The sequence below is a fragment of the Clavelina lepadiformis genome, chromosome 3, assembly GCF_947623445.1.
Source record: "Clavelina lepadiformis chromosome 3, kaClaLepa1.1, whole genome shotgun sequence".
NCBI classification, from domain to species: Eukaryota; Metazoa; Chordata; class Ascidiacea; order Aplousobranchia; family Clavelinidae; genus Clavelina; species Clavelina lepadiformis.
The window spans coordinates 6,613,468-6,638,181 of NC_135242.1; the positions used below are offsets into that span (position 1 = coordinate 6,613,468).

The 24,714-nt window shown below is 35.6% G+C and overlaps 4 protein-coding genes and 1 non-coding gene across 7 annotated transcripts; 3 read left to right on the forward strand and 2 right to left on the reverse strand.

Moving 5' to 3' along the window:
• Positions 1–683: 683 nt before the first annotated feature.
• LOC143449120 (jouberin-like) lies at positions 684–18,033 on the forward strand. Of its 3 annotated transcripts, none has more exons than XM_076949197.1 (31): positions 684–1,519; positions 2,393–2,459; positions 2,590–2,629; positions 2,918–3,078; positions 4,169–4,369; positions 4,448–4,629; positions 4,787–4,894; positions 5,010–5,277; positions 5,850–6,093; positions 6,280–6,378; positions 6,503–6,697; positions 6,848–6,997; positions 7,142–7,274; positions 7,441–7,564; positions 7,698–7,804; positions 7,976–8,089; positions 8,195–8,301; positions 8,395–8,513; positions 8,696–8,826; positions 8,947–9,087; positions 9,291–9,362; positions 9,589–9,674; positions 10,148–10,249; positions 10,817–10,969; positions 11,092–11,224; positions 11,469–11,596; positions 11,810–11,975; positions 12,472–12,575; positions 13,599–13,693; positions 16,347–16,591; positions 16,770–18,033. In XM_076949197.1, the coding sequence occupies exons 1-31, from the start codon at positions 1,510–1,512 to the stop codon at positions 17,297–17,299; spliced, it is 4,515 nt and encodes a 1,504-aa protein (XP_076805312.1). In that variant the 5' UTR covers positions 684–1,509; the 3' UTR covers positions 17,300–18,033. The 3 variants fall into 3 exon arrangements, with proteins under 3 accessions (XP_076805312.1, XP_076805313.1, XP_076805314.1); XM_076949198.1 differs by having other exon boundaries at positions 4,826–4,894; XM_076949199.1 differs by lacking the exon at positions 10,148–10,249.
• Positions 13,257–13,328, reverse strand: Trnad-guc (transfer RNA aspartic acid (anticodon GUC)). Its single transcript has one exon. It is a non-coding gene; the product is annotated as a tRNA-Asp (tRNA).
• A 1,010-nt stretch (positions 18,034–19,043) lies between the features above and the next one.
• Positions 19,044–20,790, forward strand: LOC143449138 (uncharacterized). Its single transcript, XM_076949223.1, has one exon. It carries the CDS (start codon positions 19,184–19,186, stop codon positions 20,126–20,128), a length of 945 nt encoding a protein of 314 aa, XP_076805338.1. The 5' UTR covers positions 19,044–19,183; the 3' UTR covers positions 20,129–20,790.
• A 52-nt stretch (positions 20,791–20,842) lies between these two features.
• On the forward strand, positions 20,843–23,175 carry LOC143449140 (uncharacterized). The gene is made up of 2 exons (XM_076949226.1): positions 20,843–21,447; positions 22,228–23,175. Exon 1 carries the CDS (start codon positions 20,843–20,845, stop codon positions 21,434–21,436), a length of 594 nt encoding a protein of 197 aa, XP_076805341.1. The 3' UTR covers positions 21,437–21,447; positions 22,228–23,175.
• On the reverse strand, positions 21,521–23,990 carry LOC143449134 (uncharacterized). Its single transcript, XM_076949217.1, has 7 exons — positions 23,675–23,990; positions 23,404–23,505; positions 23,071–23,226; positions 22,729–22,886; positions 22,468–22,612; positions 22,209–22,347; positions 21,521–22,007 (listed from the first exon to the last, which is right to left on the reverse strand). Exons 1-7 carry the CDS (start codon positions 23,963–23,965, stop codon positions 21,916–21,918), a joined length of 1,083 nt encoding a protein of 360 aa, XP_076805332.1. The 5' UTR covers positions 23,966–23,990; the 3' UTR covers positions 21,521–21,915.
• Between the last annotated feature and the right edge of the window lie 724 nt (positions 23,991–24,714).

Below are 24,714 nucleotides of genomic sequence, written 5' to 3' on the forward strand. Positions count from 1 at the left end.
CTACCTTTAGGCGTATATATGGGCTAAAACTGTGACGTTTTAATAACTAGTCTATATATTTACGTGAGGATTAGGCTAGTCTATCACAACAACATATACAAACATACCAGCCACAGCCACTTTATATTGTTATAAAACCACCTGCTTTGACCAGCCCAAACTTTATGCAAATAGGAAAAAATTACTGGTGACCCAAAGGAATTTCGATTCTTTATGTTGATTTTCCTATGCTGTCACAAATAACCTCCTAATAATTAAAAAATCTTTGCTGGTTGTTAACTACTAACATGAGGCTGAAAAATCGATTTTGGTATTGTTAACAGTATTTTAAAGTGATCGCCTAATTACTTGGAAAATTAAAGTTGTATATTGGGGTGTATACTGCACAGTGGTATTTTACACACTACGAACATCTGCAAAAATTTCATGTATAAGTAAACTACCCTTTATTTAATATCGACTGGATCTTTGGTATAATTCATATTTAAAACACTAGCACTAAAGAAGAACATTGAATTTTTCCAATACGAATAAAAGGATTGTCTTATCTTTTGTCTTGCCAAAGTTATTTTCCCATAGCGTAAAAAATAAAAGAAATAGTCGTTATTAGCGCTACAGAGCCCCTAGCGTTGTATATAAACAAACTAGACTATTCTGGCTTGAATTCGTCCGTTATGTGTAAGCTGTTTTGTGATGTTGTATAATAAGGTGTCCTACTGTTTTTTTGTTGCTGTTTACTTTGCGGAACAATAATTACAGTTAGGCATAAAATATAGTTATAGCACAATAAAGAAATTACTCGTCAACATAAGTTTTCGAGACCCATACGCAAAGATTTATGCTACATTGTAATGGTCAACGGAAGAAGTACTGGAAAAAGAAAAGGTTAAGTTCAAGATACATGCACACTGGTTGCAATTCGTGTTCAAGTCATTTTGTCAAAAATGTCATTTGCGACGACTTGCGTTGCGATGCCATGTTGCGATTTTGTCTGCACACTAAATGCGATTGCTGGACGTCAAACGCATTCACAAACAATCGCACCGAATTTATCAAAACAAACATGGTTGTTTTTTCATCACTTCATGCGATTGAAAGTACAGCCTTGTGACTGGTTATACTGTAATGATTGTGGTTTCGCATTTTTCATTCAGTGTGCAGACAAGTGCAAATGTGTGTGTGTGCAAAGATTGGCTGCTGACCATCATGAGTTTCCTTCGCATTGCATCGCCGTACGACGACGCATTCGCATAACGAGCTTGCAAGTACCTAAGGACTACAGTCGTTGGCTAACGTATAGGCTTATCACATGTATTTTTTAAATGTGATATTGCTAAGTATAAGCTTATGGTACTATTTTAGGTATATTTGTAGCCAATTTTGTCCTACTTATTGTAAAGCTGTATAAATTTAAAAACGTTTTGCCACAAACATGTAGGCCTAGCATTTTGATTTCGAAGATTGTTAACGAAAACGTCTGTTGTTCCTTGCATTCAATAGATCATTATAATGCCAGCAGGTATGAAATATTTGTACTAGATAAGAATCGCTAAATTAGATACCATAAACCTATAGTGAAAAAAATTAGATCATATATGATACTGTCTTTGACTACTGTAAAGTATACACTGTCTGTATCACTATCACATCAAAAAGCTCTGTATTACCACTGAACTATCACCGTAGAATATTCATTCATGCACTGCGGTATTGGCTATTGCCTATTGCCTATCACTCCCGTCAGTAAATACCACAAATTACACTAGCATATATACTGTAAAGTATTAATCTTGTGTAAAGAATGCAAGTTTTTGCACCATTTTAAATCTCAAAACTAGAAGATGTTATTCTAAATTTAATATCACAATTAGTATTTTACACTACCTGTGTGTAAAAGTGAATCTTAAAACATGGCAAAGTTTACAAAAATGCTGCAAATGCATATCTGCTATATATGGTTATAGTTTGACTGTGCCCAGGGTTTAGAAGATCTTTATGTCTGTAGCATTAAGTTGCCAATGAAATACTTAGAAAAGATTACTTCTTTAGATAATGATATTGCACCTGAATGAAACATAAAAATACATCCCTATATTAATAAATGAGGTATCTGATATAGAAACTCTGCAGGGTACCCCTTAGCTTAACCAAGATGAACTTAGCTGCACTTTTGGATTTGGAGCTGTTCGAAAATAAACATATTTCTTATATATAAATGAAATAATCCATATCTATTACATCTTTTTCAAATGCCTCTAAAAATTCAGATTAAGATTGGATAAACCTACTGTGTTACAACCATACTAGCCAACCACTAAAACTATGATTCAAATTGTTAACTGCATTTTGAGTTTGTTTTTTATTAAATGTGTACATGTGATTTTTAATATAGAACAGTCAGTGCGTGAACAGACCAAAGCCTTTTTTGGAAATATTTGGGGAAAGAAGTCCAAGCAACTGTAAGCGCATACTGTATATATATGAAATTTTATTTATTCTGTGTTCGATACTGAGCAGAAGACAGCTTGTTGTCTGTTTTAGGTTCTGTTTTAATTGAGAATATGTTCACTGTAGTTTTTCTATTTTCAGAGACAGAACACCAGAAGATAAAGATGAAGCCAGCAATACAGTATATATACTTTACAATTTATAAACATATTATTTGACCTAAGACAATGTGCAGTTGGTATATAATGTAGTATATATACAGTGGAAGCTGCTTAATGTGACCACTTTGCCAACAAGACAATAGTCACAATAAACAAAACCACAAGCAAGCAAGAAGTGGCCAGTCTAGTGATCATGCTATTTGGTTACATGAAACAACTTCTACAATATATATATGTGTGCAAGTTGTATGTATCTTTTTTGATTTTGGACTCTAAGTCTAAACGAAACATAACTGGATGTTTTTTAGGCTGAGATTTTAGAAAGAAGCTTGCCTAAAGATGACCCACTTCTTGAAAGTAACACTTTTAATAAAAGTGAAGAAGATGTTGATCGTAAAAACAGCAAGAATAAGCGGCGGGAAGAAGAATCAAACGGCCAGTTTGATGATGAAAACAAAGAAAATGTCGAGTAAGTTTATTAAAAAAATTAGATAACGTAAATATATAAGTAGGCAATATATAACATTTTGATCAATTATGGCAATATCATAAAGTTAAGTGTTCAAATTTCCTCACCAAATGTGTTGTACAATTGTTTAGAGCTGTGAAAACCATTAATTTCAGAGCAGGAATGAGTACAGACATGCAATTTGTCAAATCACCAGCAAAAAAAGTAAAGTGGTACAGCGATTTTAGATTTAACAGAAGCCAAACTAATGCAACAACTGATGGAAGAAATATAAAAAGTAATTCTCCTAGGATCAAAGACATTTTTAAAAAGCCATTAACTCCAATATTAAAGAGATCAAAAATCCTAAGCAAAACCAATAACAGTAATCAAGATTACATCAGATCAAAAAAGACACCAGACAACCCACAAGCAAGAAATAATAGTTTTGGAATAATGGGGAACATTTCGCATCAAGATTTTGCTGAATCTAGTGGTATTTGTTCATCAAAAAATGTTGTAGAAGATGAAGGTAATTCGACATTATCTGACAAAACATTGGAAGAGTTTACAAATCAACAGTCAAAATCAGTAGAAAGTCTGTCAAATACTTCCAGTAGCAGTAATACTTTAAAGAATTTTTCAAAAAAGCTCCGTAGAAGATTAAGTGGAAGCTTTTCCGGATCTTTTGAAAGTTTATCTAGCCAGCAGTCAAGTGCAGATACCAGCAAAGATAGATCAATGAAGCTAGACGATTTAAAAGGCAGCTTTCAAACACTGTGGAGAACTAGCTCCAAAATGTTCAGAGTGTTTCAGCGTGATCAAAGTGAGAATAAATGCTTGAGTGTAGATAATAAAGACATGACAGAAAGGTATGATGATTTAATGCTCTTTGGTGTAAGCATCTTTTTCACGTTACTCAGTGCCCCTTGGCCATATGTAGTTACAGTAACATTGGTAACATCTAGTAACTGTGCATATGCTGGTATACATACTTACTTAAGCATACATATAAGTATTTTTGCCAGTGGTGTTGCTATGCTAATTATTTTCTAAACTAATGTGCAATAGAAACTTGTAATATTTATTATTACTAAATATTTTGTTGCAGAGATGAAGATGATAAGGTTGGAGAAGAAAAGGAATCTACTAATGTTGTAAATCCCCCTGTTCCTTCCCCAGTTCCAGCAAAAAGGAAGAAGCGAAAAGGATTTAAACTTCCGTGGACAAAAGATGAAAGGAATGCTTCTCAAAAAACATCACATGAGTCTGACAACATTGAAATGGAAGAAAGACAGCAAGAAGATGCGAGGTTTGATGTAACAGTGATAGAAATAATGTTAATTTCTCAAGGAAATACCTCTGATTAATTTTTGTCTCCTCATTTTAGCCCTGCTAATGCCCAGATAGAAGAAACTGCATGGATTAATGATGTACCATCCACCTCCAATGAAGTCACTGAAGGTGAATATCTTCCTTCCACCTCCAATCACCCGCCCCAACAAGACGAAGAGACAAAAAGTGCAAAAGAAATTTTTTCTTCCACACCTGATGATCCCAACATCACACCTGGTTTGTTTGTTTGCAACTTCATGTGAATCATCTTGTTTTTAAATGTTTTTTCACAAGGCATTGGAAATTATGTGTTATTGTTATTCGCTGAATTGCAAATTGAATACCTGCTGGGCTCAGATCCTAGTATAAATTACCTGCAAAATTATACCCTTAGTTCCTCAACCTCGTAATATACCAACCCCATCCTTGTCAGATGCTGTGGCTGATGAAACAACTACGTATACAAAACCCTCAACAGCCCGGAGGAAGAGAAGAAAAAGAGGTAATGTGATATAAAAGAGGAAATAACTTAGTGACAAGAAAGATGATTTAGGAATTTATTTCCTTGAAATTCTTACAACTGTCTGGTAAACTGTTATTTGGATGGTGGATGTTAGGTTCGAGAAAGCCTCGTCATGATGCAGAAGATACTGTGGATACCACAGTTGTGGATGATTCGATACCTGCGCCTTCCACACCTCCAGCTTTTGAAGAGGAAGCACTTGCTCCGAGGGACAACGTACCAGAAGACAATGGCCTGGTACTTGGAGTAACCATCCATCATACTGATCATCTTCAAGCAGATTTGAAATACATGACGCATCCTGTAGTTCGAGTTTCCATTGTAGATGGGTCCACTGGCAGTTACCTTCCAAAAACTACTAGGTTTGTTTGATGAAACCGTTTGAATGTCTGTTGCGTGACAACAATGCAAAAATTTGTGTGATTACAAAATTTTGTTTTGTCTAATTGTTTGTTCTTAACAATCAGCTGTTTAATCCGCTTATAATTGTGGTGTCTGTGTAGATTAACACAATGTCTGACAGGTTTACATTAGTAAGCATTAATGTGCAACATTGATTTTCAACACTATTTTTGTGAAAAGTCACTGTAATTAAATAGATGAGAAAATATTAAAAAAGGTTGACTATTATCAGGTATAACTTGTATATAATGAAGTAACGGTGACTTCTAGGGAATGGCGTAATCATAATTACGTAATTTATAATTACGCTTGACTATACTAACTGAATGAACTGAAAGTCTTTTTTATAAAAATTCATCAATTCGTTTCCCTGTTTTGTTTGGTTATTGCCTATCTCTTTCCTTATCTACTTTAATTATCATATTCTTAATTTCATTATGTTTGTTTTTCTTAACAAATTTTTTTTCTTTTCTAATATCATCATTATATATGGTCTGCTTATTCTATTGTGACCTATTTTTACACTATGCAGGTCACGACGTGTTACATCATATTATGAAACTGAAAATGTGACTACTGTTTTGCCGATTATGACGCAACCGTTTGATTTTCGAGCCAATCAAAGCGTCCTACCCAGATGGGAGGAAAATCTTATTTTTAACGAATCCTTTCAGAGCATGGTGAGGTTAAAAAATCTTCAAGATCTATCGTCAGACCCAGAAGCACCTCCAATTGATTTGAACATAAAGGCACCTAGCCCAATCTTATTTTTTGTTGTAAGTTTTGTGATGCTTTTATTTTTGGCTTGAAAATATCTTCCATTTCTTAAATTTCAAGATTCACTCTTCTGATAATATACAGTAGTGTATATATTCCTTCATCATTGTTAAGTCTATTTTAGTCTGTTATATTTTTCTTTAGATGACATAAACAATGTTGATTAAAATGTGTTTCAACATTAGGTTCGAGATTTTGTCAGCATGGCCAAAGCAAATAACAAGCGGAGAGGCCGTGATGATACAGAGCAGGGTTGGCATAATATCGCATGGGCATTTTTGAAGGTGGGGTAAACGGATAACTCTTTTGGTTTGGTTGCTTTAATTCAGCATAATACAGTGATCATGAATGCAGTCTAACAAGGTTTTTAACAATGCCATAAGATTTCAGTTGTTTTATTTACTTTAGTTGGTTGGTGCCAATGAGAAGCCCAATATAGGCCACAGAGTTCGTCTCCAATTGTACTATCCTCCACGTCATTCAACATTAACTCATACCGACAGTCAATCTGAACCAGCCTATTTCTGGTGGAGGGAGCATGTAAGGCAGACTTACCCATCAACTTTGTATGTGACTTTAAAAGCTGTAAACCGGCCTGGGGAGGTACGAAGTTTTTTTAGGTATATTGACTAGTTGACTTAGTAGAAAATTTTTATACTGTATAGTATGCATACCTAGATGATCTACTATTATCATTTAGCACACATTTCACACTCTATTCTGTGATATATGCACTATATGTTGTTTGTTTAGATGCACCCAGCTTGTCGGTCAATGTTTGCAACTCAGCCTGAGATCGGTGTGCAATCTTACAATCAGTTACATCAATCTCTTGAATTTGCGGATCAGTCAATAGCTGTTGATAAAGAAGAAAAACCAAGGTGGAGCAGATTGCCAGGACAGGTCTGAAGATATAGATCAATGAAATATTCAGAACGTTTGTTTATTTTATTAACAATTTATGATGGCTTTCACATCTTATGTGACTTCGGCTATTGCTAAGATATTTAGATTTGGAACATTTAAAACTCTTGCCTTTTGTAACAGACTTGTAAGGTGCCAAATGTTGTATCTTCCCGTCTCTGGTCTGGCACTGATGGAGCATTCACCATAAGATTTTCAAATGGTGGAACACGTCTTGCTGTTGCTTGCAAATATAGTTCTTCTTATCCTATACTTTGTGAGTTTTGGTTGAATTTTTAATATTACTTGAATGCTTTTTACCAAATACAAACTTGTATTCCTGATTTCTTTATTAATTCTATGACCACCAAAATGTTACCAGCATGCTGATGTTGTGCCTAATTAACTAATGCACTTTTAATTTATTATTTTGCTGTATCTAGTGTATGGAATTCCCCATGGGGAGGAAATGGGCGCCTTAAATGGACACCAGCAACTTGTTTATGACATTCATTGGTCGAATAATGATGAGAAAGTTGTTTCTTCTTCTGGTGATGGGACAGCGCAGTGAGTAGCTTGTACAGCAGTAAAAGTCAATTAGATATTCTGATATCTCTTAATTTTAAAGTAACTGTTTCATGTATATGACTTCTAATTGATTTGTCAATATTTTCTCAGCAAATATTCTTTTGTTGTCCAGAGTATGGGACTTGAGCGACAAAAGTAAGTCAACTCACACACTTCCTCATCCAGCATATGTATACACGGCAGCATTTCATCCATCTGCACAATACTTAATAGCTACAGGTGATTCTAACACAATGATCAATGAATCGTACTCGTATGTGATTTTTGCTAATTAGGATACTTTTCTTAAAACACATTTCTGTAATTTTATTAGATTATCAGATTTTAGTTTTTGATTAGAAAGCTAAAATATGCACGTCAAGAGCAAAACTTTAATTCTTTTTAATACAGGGGGATATGATTCTGTAATAAGGGTATGGAGCATTGCAACCTCTACTGCACAAATGCTTCAGGAACTTGTAGGCCACAGATCATTCATAAACTCTCTTGCATTTGACTTTTCAAGTATGTTGAATAATTATAATTCTTGTCCACCTACCAAAGTGCTAATTTAAGAAATTATTTTGTTTATTGGGTTCATGTTTTTCATGTTCAATGTTTTTGTTTTAGGTTTAAATTTGTATAGTGTTGATAGCTCTGGTCTTATTGTGTCTTGGAATTGTCATTCACATGAACGGCCAAAGAAAAATATCAGAACAACGTGGTCTTTAAAAAATGTATGAAGTAAATCTTGTATTATGGTCAACATTATTTGGCAGAGGGTCACACAATCCTCATAATCTAAAAAACGGAAATCTTTTCATGTTCAGAAATTTGATGAGAGAGAACTCAAGGATATTTGCATCAATAGCGTCCAAGTTCATCCGGGAAATAATAAATTGCTCCTGCATTGTAGGGATTCAACTGTGAGAATGTTTGACGTCAGAATGTAAGTTTTCATGTTGTTTTATGTAGACTATATCTTACCGTCATTGAGTAGAGTTACTTGAAATATTGTTATGATAATGTTAACTATTATATCTATAATACACGAAGCTAGTAACTGTGGCAGTCAAATGTTGTGAAGATTTACTATGTATGTATTCATTACTGTTTATAACGCTTTGCCAGACACACGCTTGTAAGTTATAATGGAGCAGTAAACCACCGACAGTTGATTCGATCTACGTTGACCCCTTGCGGATCGTTTGTTGTATCTGGGAGTGAGGATGGTTGTGCTTATGTGTGGAATGCCGATTCTGGTTAGTAAAAATTTTTTGGAAACGTATGGTCGCTTTCATAAAGCTAACAGATATACTTCTCAAACGCTTAGACAGGGGTTTGTAGCAATGCAAAATTTATGTTCATCTATTTTTGTCCAGGTGACCAGGTTGCTATATACAACGAATTGGGCTACTCTCGTCCAGTGCGTGATATTGCTTTTCATCCTCACGACCATGTTGTTGCGTTTTGTTCTTTTCATCCGAATATGCCTGTCCTGGTATTCAAATATGATAAAGATGGTGGGTGTTGATGTTATCACGTTTATTGTTATGTATTACGATGTAAAAATTGTTGTGGTGATGTTTGAAAGGAAATGTTAACGTTTGATGTGCTCTAAAACGTCAAGTCACATAACATTGACAGAAGGTGTTTGTTTTTGTTACACTCTTCATACTTCCTTTTGTGATTTTTACATATATTTTATTAATATTTCTTATTTTAGCAACTTCTGTAAGCGGTGGTGTGATATCTGTGGTTGGAAGTACACCTGCACCTGCCAGTAAAGCAGAAATTGGTTTGTAATTGTATTTACTCACACTTTGCGTTGCTGCTTCTACTTTTTATCTTTCAGTTTCGTAAAACATGCCACGTATGACGCACGTGTTATGCACAATATGTTACTGTATGTATATGAGAGATGTGTCTGAAGAGACTGACTAATCAATATGTACATTTTCTTGTATACATACTTTGCATATGAAATCACATACACCATTACAGAGATATTTCTTTTTTTTCAGACCAGGCTGATTCACATCGTCTTACTGATAATTCACGTCCCGGTTTGAAAGTAGAACGTATTAGAAGACAGCTTGACTCGGTTTTGGTATGTTGATCATGTCTTCTATTGTGCTTTCGCTACCTTTATTTTTAAAGGTTTTATAAGTCTTACTTTTGAAATGTGATCAGCTTCTCTAAAAATTTTAATTTCTCTTCATGGTTGTCAGTTTGAGCAGGAACTGAATGTAAAGTATCAATATGTAATGCAATCAACTACTTCTCTACCTTGTATACATAATGTTGAGGTTGCCTTTTATTGATTTGCATCTAGAAGCGTTTATATTTTACGACATATTAAATGAAAGTTTCATAGTTATTTTATCTCACATTTACAAGAACTGCTAAGTCGCTATTAACTTTTGAAGTAATGATGATGCCTTGATATGTTTTACACTTATAATAATCAGCAAATGCAGTTCAATCCAGTTTCTTACAAAACACACAATGTTATGTTATTATTTAGTATGTTTTATGCATAAATCAGTCTTGGTATGCTTTTTTCTTTTCATTGAAAATCAGCCTGAGCGTGAAATGTCAGCTCCAGATCAGTGGCAACAGGCACACAAAATGATGCCTCTCTCAATGGCTGTGAGAGCATTTGCGGATGGCAAGAAAGCAGAAGTAAAACCGCATGAAGTTTAATCGAGAATTGTTGCAATGACGAACTGCTTTACATTAATTTGCATGTAGAATTATAACCGCATAACCAAACTGAGTAATTCATTACTTAGGTCATTGTCTGCATGATTAACATTTGATTGCTTCTACACAGAAATTAAGCTTTCTTTTTTTTACCATTATTATATTAATACACGTTTTAAGATTTTTTTGGTTTTGTCACCTTTGCTCCGTGCATTAGCGAATAGCAACTTGCATTATTTCCCTTCCTGTCCCTCTAATGACAAAAAATAAATGGATGATTGACTCTCCATTTCCAGTGTAACAGTGGGTTGACATTTAACCTTAGAAACTAAGTTGATAAATTTATGATACTGCACTACCATTTTCTTAGCTTAGTAATTGCTAATAAAAAGTTATTGGCCGATTCTAGTACATTTTACGTTTTAAACCTGTATCTTCTTTAATCTTTAATCAAGTTCATTGAAATTTGCTTTTCTAGTCGAAATGTTTTATAGCGGCTTTGGATAAGTAAAACCATTGCAGTAACTTTGTCCCAAATTTAAACAGGGATCGTTGCCACCGCGGGATTCGCCCAGAGGAAAGATGGCTACTCCAGGGATGAGAAATCAGTATCTTCCATCATCTCGCTATGATCAGTATGGCTCCTATGGACCAAACAACACACTTTCAACGTGGGGCTCGACTTTTGATTCTACTCACGTAAGTCGGTTAAATCAAATAATGAAGTCATTACCATTAATGTATTTTCCGCCATCACATTGTGACGTTCATAGCAATTACAGATACAATTATTTCGTTTTAATTACTATTATTGATTGAAGGCTTCCATTCTTGAACCATCGTATATGTCACCCCACGCTAGTCCTGAAACTCGTTTGATGGCGCAACATCTTGCAGCCAATCAGCGCAGAGTAGACGACAATACACAAGGTTGGAGGCCAACATTTGCCGCAGGTATGCAAGCCACAGTTTTGTTTTGAAACTTGTTAATAACTTAGCTCATAAAGCACTGAAATAATTTAATGGTCTGTCGATGAACATATTTAATTGATAAAATTAATAAGAATCTCCTGTTCGATGGTGTTTCCGACGATTCGTACAGGTTATAAACTTTCTTATTAAGGTAAGTTTAAGTACAATATCTTAAAAAGTTATGTTAGTATTACCAGTGATAAAAATTTGCACATTTTGCAATTAGTTGGTGGAAGTCCTTATCGTTCCGAATTAAACAGCAGTATGGGTCCAGATGTGTCTTTTGCAATTGATGAAGAAGGCAAGAAAGTACTTCAGGTCACTTCCACTCCGGGAAGCAAACCCCAACACACAGTGAGTTTACGAATTTAGTCCATTTTTATTAGTTTGGCAGTTTTTTAACGCTAAAACTTTAATTCCCCATCAAAAATTTTTATCGTCTATAAATCGATTAATTCTTCGACGTTCATTAGTAATGGAAGCTAACGGTAGTGTTGTGCAGTACAAACATCGCTTTGTTTCTGCACGTTTAAAATTACTTATTTTCGGTTTCACCATGTTTATCAGGTCGTAGCATTATATGACTATCAAGCCAATCGATCTGATGAGCTCACAATGATGCGTGGTGACGTCATAAAGGTTTTGTACAAAGATAGCGCCACTTGGTGGTTTGGAGAGCAAGCATCTGACGGTACCCAAGGTTATTTCCCCACCAATTACGTGCAAATACAAGGTAACAGTTCAAGCCGATTGTATTGTGCTAAACTTATCCAAACTGAAAAGATACTACTGTATATTTAATCCTTTTAAAACACACTCAAAAATTTTGATCCTTGGTGTGTGGACCTACTGTATTGAACCTGAACGGTTAGTTACTAGTGTCACTGTGATTATTCTACTACTCCAAGATTGAATAGTTTTTAAGGATACTGATGTTTCATAATTGTTACTTTTAAATAACCCCGTCGTCGGAACTAACGAGAATGATAAACATTTTAAAGATGTAATTATGAAATACTTCTAATTTCGCCTATAACTGATTTCCACTACATCTGCACGTTTACTTATTGATGATATCGGAAACTTGTTATGTTTTCCCAGTCAAAGAAAAGGCAATAAAAGCTGGGCAATAGACATAGTTGCCATGTTTTATGGTGCTGTAAACCTGCACGGTCATTTCAAATATTTCTTTTCTGAAGTAGTCAGTAAATTATGCTCACTGTGTTCAGGCAATGAAGTAGAAGAGGAAGTAAAACCGGAAACTTCACCGGAAGCAATGTTTGGAGTACCTTCCGATCGCCCTGATAGTGCGGAAAGCGAAAAAGAAAAATCGGTTAGACTCGTAATTAAAAATTTCAAAGCTGTGTTTATTTGTGCAGTATGAACATTAACTTGTAACTTTTTTGAATAACTTGTAACGAATAGGCCTACTATTTATCAAGAAAGATACTAACTTAACTTGCTGTCTTAGGCCTGGGGCTTCAAAGAGCAAGCGCCAGCTTTAAACAAAACCGTTTTGAAATATAGTATGAAAACTATATTAAATTTATCTACGCATGTTAATCTATTACCTCAAAACTAGCACGGTTACCAGAAATGAATTAGCCTACAAAGTGACTATTTCACCGTATTTAGGTCACACAGCCTATTATTGAAGATAGGCTGTTAGGCCGTTAGGGAAAGGGGTATACACTGAGTATACATGATCTGGAAAGGGGTATACAAAAAGTTGATTTTAGCTATTTAAGGTTTTGTTGGATTTAGATTTAGATTAGAAGGTAGCTGTAGTTCAGGTTGCTATGGTATATTTATTTAAGTTAGTTTCACAAAAAAACTGTGAGAAATAGCTTCGAAAGCACAATTTTTTCTGGTGAAATAGTGGCAGCCATTAGCATATTGGAAGTTGTTTAAATGTTGGAAAGCAAGATAACTTTAGACTAAAAAAAGTATGAAACAGTACTTAAGTGTAAAGTAGCAAGTAAGAAAATGCTTGTAAACAAAGAAAAAAAAAGTGCTCCCCGTCGGGGAATCGAACCCCGGTCTCCCGCGTGACAGGCGGGGATACTCACCACTATACTAACGAGGACTACGAATGACACGCGTGAAAATTGCGAATATAAAGAGAGCGCGCATAGTGCTTGACTTAATCGATGGTGCCGTCGTTTACTGATCTGTTTCGCTGATATTAACGTTGTCACATTAATGCCATTTTATTAATTAATTAAATTAACACGACTTTCTTGTATTTTCTCTGCGTTAGCTACATCTATCTGCACATAGAATGGGGCCGCCTAAAATTGGGCCGGATAATTGCCTCAGTTTGAACAGAATGACGATGTTCTTGCCATTATTGTAGGTTCACGCTTTGAAGATGTTGAGTGGGAAGGTTCACTTCTATTCACAAAGTGAGTCTGATGGTGACGAAGAAAAACTCGCGTCCATAAGCGTCAGGTGAATAATGTTACTGGCACTCTTTTGAGATTTATCAAGCTTATTAAGAATAACAAGTATTAATATCTGCATTTCATATTTCTCAATTCTAATTTTGCAAAGACTTGTTGCTTCTTAAAATTTTGCGTTTTTTGGTGTTTTACTTGTTACTTCGTACAAATTTCGTTATGTTACGCGTTTAATATTTCTTTGACTTACTTTTATATAACGTTGGTAAAGTTGAGATGCATTTTAACACTAGAAGGACGGGGCGCGTCAATTGACGCATTTTCAACCTAAGTGCATCTATAACTTTTAAGTGGGGCATCGCACAACCGTGATATTTCCTGACTTTTCCTACATTAGTGTTAGGTAACTAACCCATGAATATGAAGTTTTTATTTTACCGGTAGAGATAATTAACGTGGTCACTACCTAGAACAAAGGTGACGAACCTGCGGCCCGCCAAACAATTTTATGCGGCCCACCAAACGATTTGACAAACGCCCATACATGCAAGGCTTTACATGCAAGGCTTATTTTTTGTTATTTTATGTTTCAATACTACATAAAATAGCTTCAACTGTATGATTCGCATGGGATTTTTATTACTTTTGTTTGTTGTTCCTTATTGTTGATAAACTATTTCTAATCGTTTATAAAAAAACTACATAGTCGTATGACTTAAAATTTGTGCGGCCCGCTTACTCAGCTGTAACTAATGAAGTGGCCCGCGACAGCGAACGGGTTCGTCACCACTGACCTAGAAGGACGGGGCGCGTCAATTGACGCATTGTTACTTCACACTACAAAAACCAGTTCTCGCAATAGAGAGCAATGTTTTGTTTCTGCTGATAATTACAGGTTTATCGAATTAGGTCACAGCTGCCAGCACAGCGGTGTAACAAACGTGTTGACAAACTATGCAAGTCGACTTTTCCGCAAAACAGAGTAGTTTCGTCACAAGCGCAACCTAATATCGGAATTTTTGAAGTTTATCGAAGCGTAAGTGTAGTAAGAGTTTCTTAGTTAGATAAATTAGATGAATTAGATAAATTCGTCGGGTCGGTGGTTGCTCGTGGCGTGACAGGAGGGCGCAATTTCCCTGTGAAGAGTTTTTGGGGGAATTCGTGGGGATGTCCGATGTTTTCCCAAACCATGGCAAGAGACAGGTTTCTGGAGCTCATACGATTCCTTCGCTTCGATCTGAAGACGGAAAGGCGTAGGAATCTATTGCATGATAAATTTGCACTCGCTTCATAACTTTGGAACAGTTTTATATCAATCTGCCAAAAAGCACTCATTCCACAGTGGAAGATAACTGTGGATAAGCAACTATTGCCGTGTAAGGCACGCTGCAAGTTCATCCAATATATGGCCAATAAACCAGACAAGTTTGGTCTAAAGTTCTGGCTGACAGTTGACGTCGAAAACAAATATTTATTGAACGGTTTTCCTTACGTTGGAAAAGATGACGCAAGGAGCCCCCAAGGGAGTGTGCCCACCGACGTTGTACTGAAACTCATGGCTCCGCTTTTTCAAGGAGATTACAACGTCACTTGCGATAATTTTTTCACCTCACTTGACCTGGCGTTGCGACTTGCGGAAAAGAAGTGCAGCCTCGTAGGAACAATGCGCCAGAACAGAAGAGAAGTCCCGAAAGAGTGCAAGAAGAAAAAGGAGTTGCGTGAAACAGAAGTGTTTAGGCACGACGGCTTGTATTTTCAATGCGATTGCTTTTGTTAATTAAAATGGACATAGCGGACATGCGATAGAAGTAGTTTTTTCGGAGCAACAGCACAGTTTTCTCAACAAAAAACGTTAGATTTGCGCCGTTTTGACCTTTTGCGTCAATTGACCCACTTCTAGGTATACGAAAATTGCCGTCCTTCTAGTGTTAAATACCAGCTGGTTGCAATAATCGCCACAAAAGCAAGTATAAACGTTTTATTAATTGAAATTCTGACATGTTTCGAACAACATTTGTTCACCATCACAGCAAGATCGATTTAAAACAGTTGATCTGGAAAATTAAATGTACGTAATGCATTACGATAAAGCGGCATCAGCCTTCAAGGTGTTTTACTGATGGCTGGTTTATTAAAAGAAGTCCACGTATGAAAACGAGTAAAGTTTGCTAACAAGAGTAGCAAGATCATATTAATCTTAGTGACTTCAAAATCTTCCGTAAATGCAAGATCGCTTACCAAAATAAAATTTCAGAAGTATGATTTATTATTGTGCGGTGTTTATTTCTTTTACACCTTCTTTGCTTGCTTTCAATACTCACGGATCTGCCGCCCAACAACGATGTACACTTACCGTTATTATTATCATCGGTTATTCATTGTCTTGTCTATTGCGCGCTGATAGCATATTTATTTATTTTATTCCTGTGTTGCTCTAGTTTGGTTTTATCGTAAAACATTACGTGTATTTATTTTAGATCAACTGCTGTTTAATTCATTTTTTTCTCTGACAATGAACAGATTTTCTTCAAGACATTCAGCTTTTTTATTGATAAAATATTTATACGTGCTTTTGTAGCACTCATTGCAACCATTTAGCATTATTTTTACGTTTCATGTTTATGTTCTTAGGTTTTTCATTCTCTTTTTAAAGTATTTTGTGTCTTGATAAACCATACAAAATTGTCCCCTATCTTTCTTATCAGCTCTAGGCAGCGGCGTCGCTCACAAAGGACCGAAAAATCTGCACCATCCACACCATCGACATCAACTCAGGCAACCCCTGTTCCCCGGAGTCGGTCCACGTTGAACAACACGTCATCGAAACCTCCACGACAGCTCAGTCCTACAACAGGGGATTCACCGTCTACACGTGCTCTGCCGACTTTGCCATCGCCACGGAACAAGAAAACAAAATCTACGCCGATCCCGGTTGATGAAACTGTAATAGGTGAATTAGATAAAGTTCTGATTTACTGTTGATTCAATTCACTTTTTTTTTCTTTTAGCATAGAATATAGATGTCTTATGCTGGGTAGAATAACCCTTTTAGTGAACGGTAAGAATTATACGGTTTCTACAGCATTGGCTGAATTTTTTTATTTTGTAACTCTGAATTGTTTTTGCAGAACGAGAGGCCGCTATCGTCGAAGTGACTCCGAAACCTAGAAAGACCAAACCGAAGAAATCTAAAGACCGATCGAAATCCAAGACAACCGGGGACAGTAAAAAAAAGGTGGTTGTGAAAGATGTGGAAGAATCACTTAACCATGACGACACAACCATTGTTGCTCAGCAACCCCAGGAAGAGCAGTCAGACCTGTTTCCAACGAGACCTCGATTCGGGGTGTTGAAAGCGGTCCAGGCAAAAATGGCAGAAAACGACAGTTCGTTTTCAAGGACTGTTCTCGGCGGGTCTGAGTATCCCAGCGTATCGCGTGTCTCCACCCTGGCCCCAATTCTAACATCCACGGCGACTAAATCGAAGAAATCCAGGTCTCGCGCAAATCGTAGTACCAGCAGGGGCCGCATGCCTAAAGTGCTGGTCACTCAACCCAGCCAAGACAGTGATGACGGTATACCCATGCTGGAGCTAGACGATGGTACTACCGAAAGCGGGGTGCAAAATTTGGCTTATGATGGTACCTCGGAAGTGTAGGATGCTTGCTATAAGATGTTATGGCTATGTAACTTTTAGCAGAGGATAATGTATCCTTTTTATCCGATTTATATATGTAATGCTATGCTTTTTGTTTCGTCATGTGGTTGGGCTTTTCCTGTATGCGGGGATTTTATTTTTTAAACCTAATATTTTGTTGTTTTGGTGCTTTAGAACGTAGTCTTATATTTTAACAGGCAAGAGCATTTTACTCATCAACTGTTATACATTTTTTTGCGTGATTGTCTTCCGTTATTTCTGCATTTATAGTTTAGAATTTGATTTTACAAATGAGGTGGGTACATTACATAATGTGAGCACATGATTTTTTGTCATTTGTCACCCACATCGCAAACGCACGTGCGTACCGTTTTCAAATTCTCAAAAACCATTTATTTGAATTCAACTGTGATTTGATACTAACCTTAGGTGATGCTTGTTCGTTTTTTGGCATAATATCTAATAGTGCACACCACTTTAAAACATTTTACGAGTGATTTTGGATGATACTTCCAGTTGTTGCACATTTCGATGAAAGAGAACATCACTGTGTGTTTGGTTCAGCGACCAACATATTTGGATTTGGTTCAATGTTATACTTGCATTTGAAGTCTGCTTAAGTGCTATTTCATGTGCCAAATTTTTTCAAATTTCATTTTCGTTAGCAAAGTTTGTAAAATCGAGTTTTGTAGATTTTATACACAATTATATTTTGTAATAAATTTTTTATTGTACATGTTGATACAAAAACCAACTGTAATCATAACCTCCCTAGATGAGAGAATAAAATGTTGTTGCATGATACTGTGCAAAGTGATCCAAAATCTTTTTTCTTGAAATTACTATCATAGATTCATTTTATCGTCAAGAAGGAAAACAATACTTTGTTTAGCACTTTAGCTGCATTAAAAGGTGTAAAAACACGCGAATCACAGACGAAATTCTTGGCGTTTTCTTCATTTTGGATTTTATGATTTAATTTATACGGCATGACGTAATTGTGTTGCGGGAGTTCCCCATTGTGAGAAAGTAAAAATGCTCATGTTTTTTAAGTCGTACCATTTAACCAGTATCTTCGTTTGTAGCAATTGACTGTACGGAGGTAGAACGAAAAACATGATTACGATAACTATTACAGATTTACAGTTAGGCCTAGTCTGCTACAGTACAACAAATAAACAACGGCAAAAAGTAGCCAAGAACAGTGGCCCAACTTATAAGCTTAAAACATACAAGAGAACAATAGGCCTAATACAGTTGGGCTATATTGCCTATATATTAGGTCTGTAGGTTAGCTAGCATGGATTGTACCAAACACCCAAAGCGATTTTGTGAAGTGGCTTGGCCCTAGCCGAAAAGATAGGCTAACCTACCTTGGAGAATAGAGATGTTAATTTTTTGAAGTGACTATTTTACCCTTGTTAGTGATAGGTAGGCAGCAGGTTTGAAAGTTCTATGCATGCAAATAGGCCTATAGATGAATTAGTTGAATTTCGTTAATTCAGACTTTAACCAAAATGCAACATTTAGCCTTAATTAAGTGAGAAAAGTACTCTGAATGTAAACTTACAAAATTTGTCTGTTTCTCCGAAAAATAAATGTTGCCTTTTTAAATGTGTATTTATAGGCCTATAGGGTTTTAAAATGTTAAGTTCCATAATATTTATATGTAGCCTACCAAAATTACAAAGTTGCAAGGTACACTATGGTATCTTTTCTTGTGTATAGATAATAGTGGTATATTGAACATTTCTTGAATTTAGTATTGTGATTATTGCTTTTCATATAACCGATCTATATTCAGGAATATAATTTTATATTCAAGTGCTCTTAAAAATTCTGAGTTACCAGTAGAAGACGGGCGGGGTGGATTTAAAAATCGCAATGTCGTCTAAAAAGGGAAAAGCAAAGGTTTCTCAAACTGATTTAAGAAAGATGATGCAGCAAATGAAGAATAAAAAGAGCAACAATGAAGCCTTGAATGGAAAGGCTCAGTCAAGTCAAAATAATGGAATTTCAACCAAAAGATTACAAATTGCTGAAGACTACCTAAGAAACAAGCAAGATGCAAAAAAGTTAAAGATTGATTCCAAAACAAACAGTGTTTTTTCCAGTAAAACAGCAATCGTGAAGAGTAGTGAGCAAGTGCAACCTACAAAGTCAAAATCTGCCGTAGTAAAGCAACACAAGGCAAAAAGCCTAAAGAGAAGTCAGATTGGTGAACCTGCTGCACCATCAACTAAACTTAGGAAGATAAACAATCCTGGCACAAAACCTCCTAAAGCAGCCCTGCCGTTGATTTCGGGAGCTTACAGCGACTCTGAGGGTTCATCTGATGACGAGCCACAAGTGACGATGCTTCCATCAGTTAAAGTTTCATCTCAAAGAGATGGAGAAGGACCCAGCACATCAAGCACTGAAACTGTTAGGAAAACAACCCCAAGTCTGGGAAGTTCTTTGCCGGAAGGATTCTTCGATAATCCCGAAGCAGATGCAAAAATGCGAGGAGTAGAAACTCCAGCAAACAAAATGGACCGCGAGTGGGAGTCATTTCAGCGGGAACTTCAGCATGAAACGGGACAGTCGGAGCAGTTAATTGACGAAGAGCAGGAAACCGGACATTTGGACAGGGAAATTACGGAAATAGATGAACAAATGAATCTCTACACTTTAATGGACAAATTATGTGATAAAAAAGACGAAACATTGAACAAATTAAAAGTTGGGCCAAAAATTGATAAACCTATTCAAGAAGAAAAAGCTGATAGCAGTGCAAGTTCTGATGAAGAGGAATTATTAGACTGGAGAGAAAAAGATGCATTTACGTGATGGTTATTAGGGATAAACAATGTATACTATTAATGCAAGATTTATACATCCAGCAAGAAAACAGTCAGCCATCACGGCTTGGAGACTGAAGATATACAATAAGTCTCCGGCATGATTGCACAAAGTTTTTTCTTGGGAAGGGTTTAATGCACAGAGTTTCCTGATTTAACTTCCAATCCCCATGTAAAATTAAGGAAACTAGAGAGTAGTAGCAATCCTACTACACTCAAAATAGTCTCAAGTTTTCATACAGTTTGTCTATGGTATATATATATATATATATACACTATATATATGATATATGTACTACAATGTTCAATTAATTTTTTCATGTTTAATAGACGTGTGCCAGTAATAGTAGCCATATTTTTTCACAAACGTTTTGGAAGAGTTCAACATTTAATTTTTTTACAATTATTTTGGACTACGAGTATCATTTATCATAACTTACCCTTTACTAAATTGACCTAAAATATGTGCATCGCAAATTTTGGCAATGTTCTTACTTACTGTTTGTCCTACCCAAAGTTTTTTTGCTATTAGCTGTTGAAAGCAACATTAGTATATGCTTTGTAATGCAGGGTTACTGCCAAACTGCTTTTATATGTATACTTACCAAAATTTCGTAAAATTGAACATCTTTATTGTCTGAACATTTTCAGCATTGTAGATATCAAGGATATTTTAAGCCATTAACATATTTTAAAGTTGGCAATGTATAAAATAATTTTGCCATTTCGGCAATTTGTTAATATGTTGATGCCAGTCTGTGAGTGGTGTCCTGTGTTGAGCCAATATGCTCTATTCATGCCACCTAGAAGATTGATCCACATGCATGCGACAAGATCTTATTATTCTTTAAGATACAGTGATGGCGTATCATCCTGCGCAATTCGACTTACTGACAACAGGAAGAATTTCTGCACAAAATCGAATCACAACTCCACAAAAGCTCAAGCGGAAACACCTGATCACCAAGAAGCTTCAGATAAAAAGAATAAAAGGAACACAGGACAAATGAAACTCCCTGAATCTACTCACTACCAACTTGTTTATACATGCACTGTGTGTAATGAGAGAAGTGCGAAGCATGTTTCCAAGAAGGCTTATCATCATGGTGTTGTAATTGTTCAGTGTCCTGGATGCAAAAATCACCACATAATTGCTGATAACTTGGGCTGGTTTAGTGACTTAGAGGGAAAGAGGAATATTGAAGAGATTTTAGCTGAGAAGGGGGAGAAGGTTGTGCGCATCACGACTGCCAGCAATGATGTTGTTATTGAGCCAAAAGATGACAAGAGTCCCTAAGACAAAGAGAGGTAGATAATCGCAGTGTGTTTCCAAATATCTTACCTCCGAACCTATAAATCTGCCGTTTATAACACTATAATGTATGATTAGCAATTATGCAAATAGACAGGTTTATTTCATAATCTCTTTTAAACTACAAAGACTGCAAGTATTTTTTCTGCAATAGAAACAAATTCGAAATTCTTAGCACGATATAAAATCCTATTAGCAACAATGACAGCATGCAATTATTGAAGAAATGAAAAATTGTGCATATTTACATATTATTTCAAAGTTGGCTTGTATAATAAACTAAAGATAAAACATAATCTCTCTGCAACAGTTAAACACAGCTAACATTACTACAAATTCTTGTTAAAAATACAAAAGCAATAAGCGTCTACAAAACAAATTAAGCGTGGCAGGAACAATGATTTCTTGTTATACAGTTATTGATATTGATTGCAGCCAAGCATAAGGAACAGTCAAATTATGTTTTAACCATGAGTATAGCTTGTTCCAATGGCCACTGCGTCTTTACTGTGTGGACGGAAAGCAACCAAGTACAGCCTTTCATTGGGAACATTTACTGTTAAATAAAAAACCAGTTTAAAATTTAATGACATTTTTATTACCTTTTATGACTCATTACCCAAAATTGTCTCATACAAACACCTGAATCTTAACTGAGGCCAAGACAGCAAGAATATACCAATTTGATGGCAGTATCACATGTATCTGAAATTAATACTGTTACAAAAGCCACTATGTTTGTTGTCAGTTAACTTACAAATTTGTCCTTTCTGCAGATAAACTTCGAGTCTGGGACAGATATCCTTGCAGGTATCTTGTGCTTTGAGGATAAAGTGCATTGAACCATGCAGCTGAGCAAACCAACTTCCAGCATTCTCACCATCATACGTTTTAAACTGTTTAGACACTTCAATTTATAACAACCATTTTTATTCTTTGTGTGGTGCAGTTCAGTTAATTATAAATTCCATTAAAACAAGGCCAAACATCATCATTTAACTCTGCGCGTTACTTACAGCTAATATCTTGGACGTGTTAGCTGCTTTTCTTCCAAGTAATAGAAAATTTCTGTTTTGCACTGGTTCACACATACCGGGCAAGAAATATGGTGTATAGTACAACTTGTGCATTTCCTTTGCCGAATCTTTGTGACATGTTGTCCTGTATAATTACATACATGTTTTAATCATGGTGCCTGCAGGTAGTTTTCTGTCACTATAAGTTAAACTATCCTTTCTAATTTTATTATTCTATTGTTGTATACATCGCCAAAATACCAATATGAAGTGAAGTTTCCATGTTCTCCGTCTTTCATCTTTGCATGGACTTTTTCAATCAGATCCAGAATTGTAGCGTTGTCTAACTGCAGCCCTTTGGATACACGTAGACCACAAAGCTTCTCGTTGCTCAGTGTTTCAGTATTGGTTTTGTAGATCTAATAGAATATATTTTGAAATTGGTGTTGGCACGTTATATATATATACATTTTAAGTACAGTAAAAGCAACATGTTTGATGATGTCATGGAAATCAAATGACAGTGTCATCCGGAATTCTTCATATTAATCACACTTGAAAGAGTGATGTATAGAAATAACCCAATAGAACACTTCCACTTACTTCAAAAATGTCATTTAATGTGACTGATTGATGCATTGATTTCCAATCATGCATTGCATCACCGACCAATGCTGGTTCCATTCTGAATATAAGATCTTCCATGTATGACATATTGACATTATGCAACTCTGTCAGGTTTTTTAGGTTCTTGCACACCTTTTGGTTACAAAATAGTAAGTAAGTATTTTGGTAAATATTGGACAATTTTAATGAATTCCCACACACCTGGATATTGCCAGTTAAATGAAAGTAGGATGTGAAATGTACTGCATTCTTAGTTTTGTTTCAATCTCAGTTTGCAAAATAGTAATATACATTTGTCATAAATCATACCTCACATTCTTCTGGAAGAAGACCCTGGTAGTCAGATTTGTAATATGGATTGTATAGAAAGCAGTCATCATACCAACTGGTCCAGTCATAGTAAGGAAGGATCTAGATGAATTCAAATAATAACAACACAAAACAGGACTGAGTCACAATAGCTAGGAGATCTTGAGTTTTAAGCAAAAGATTTTGTTAAAAGATGTTTAAATTACAACTTAATATTTTCAATTGCATCTGATAAATTCTAGAGATGGGATTAAATCTCTTTAGTACTTACATAGTTGACCATAAATTTTCTTGTTACAACTTTGGTAGCATAGTTGGTAGGGCTCCAACACAGAAATCCAAAAATAACACTGCATATCACTGCCCACTTTACACATTTATGGCGAAATCTTTTTTGACTTCCTTGTTGTGCAGCATGAATAATTGGCTGGGCTAATTCTTTGATTCTTTCTGCAGAATAACCAGAATCCTTGCATGCAACATATAACTTATGTATTTCTTTGTCAATAATTTTTAACTTTTTCTTCTTTGACAAAGAATGAGCTTCTTTGATAGGGTCCATTTTAAGACTTATTTATATACCAAGTCTACAAAATAAAAAGCACTTCACTGATTAAAATATGTTACAAGTTACAATTCTGTAAAAATCTCATTGTAGAATTTGTAAGATGGACTACAGCTAAGTCACAACACATTTTTCAATAATATATGCACAGATGGAATATTTAAAACGAATTCAACAGCGATAGTGCTGACAACTGCTGGAAGGAAGTGGAAATCTGATGCTTATAGACAAACATACCACCCACTTGAGGGTTTTCTAAGACTTAGACTTAGAGGAAGTAAAATCACACATAGGCACTAACATGCAAATATTATGAAGCACATCTTCATTGTAAAGTTCACAAGTATTTGGTAAATACAAAAACGATATATTTTATTGCGTTAATATAAGAAAAATGGTTGTATGTATATAGTCAGGTGAAACGAATTAAAAAAAAACATTGCAAATATGATTATGAGACACTGCCTGCAGTAACGAACCAATAGCTCTAAGCAAATTAAGCTTGCTCCAAATCATCCAAGTGACTTTTTTAATCAGATTTCTTGATCTTGTTTCGTTTTAGCTCTTTTTGATGGTGGGGGAGATGTTGCTGCTTTTGAAGATACCCCAGCCAGGTCATAAAAAAAATTTGATGCCTTCTTACCATCCTTTGCGTAGTTACTACTGTGGTATTTCCAATAATACTTTTTTTTCTCTAGAGAAAGTATATCAGCTAATTTCATCAGAACTTCCACCCGATCTTCTTC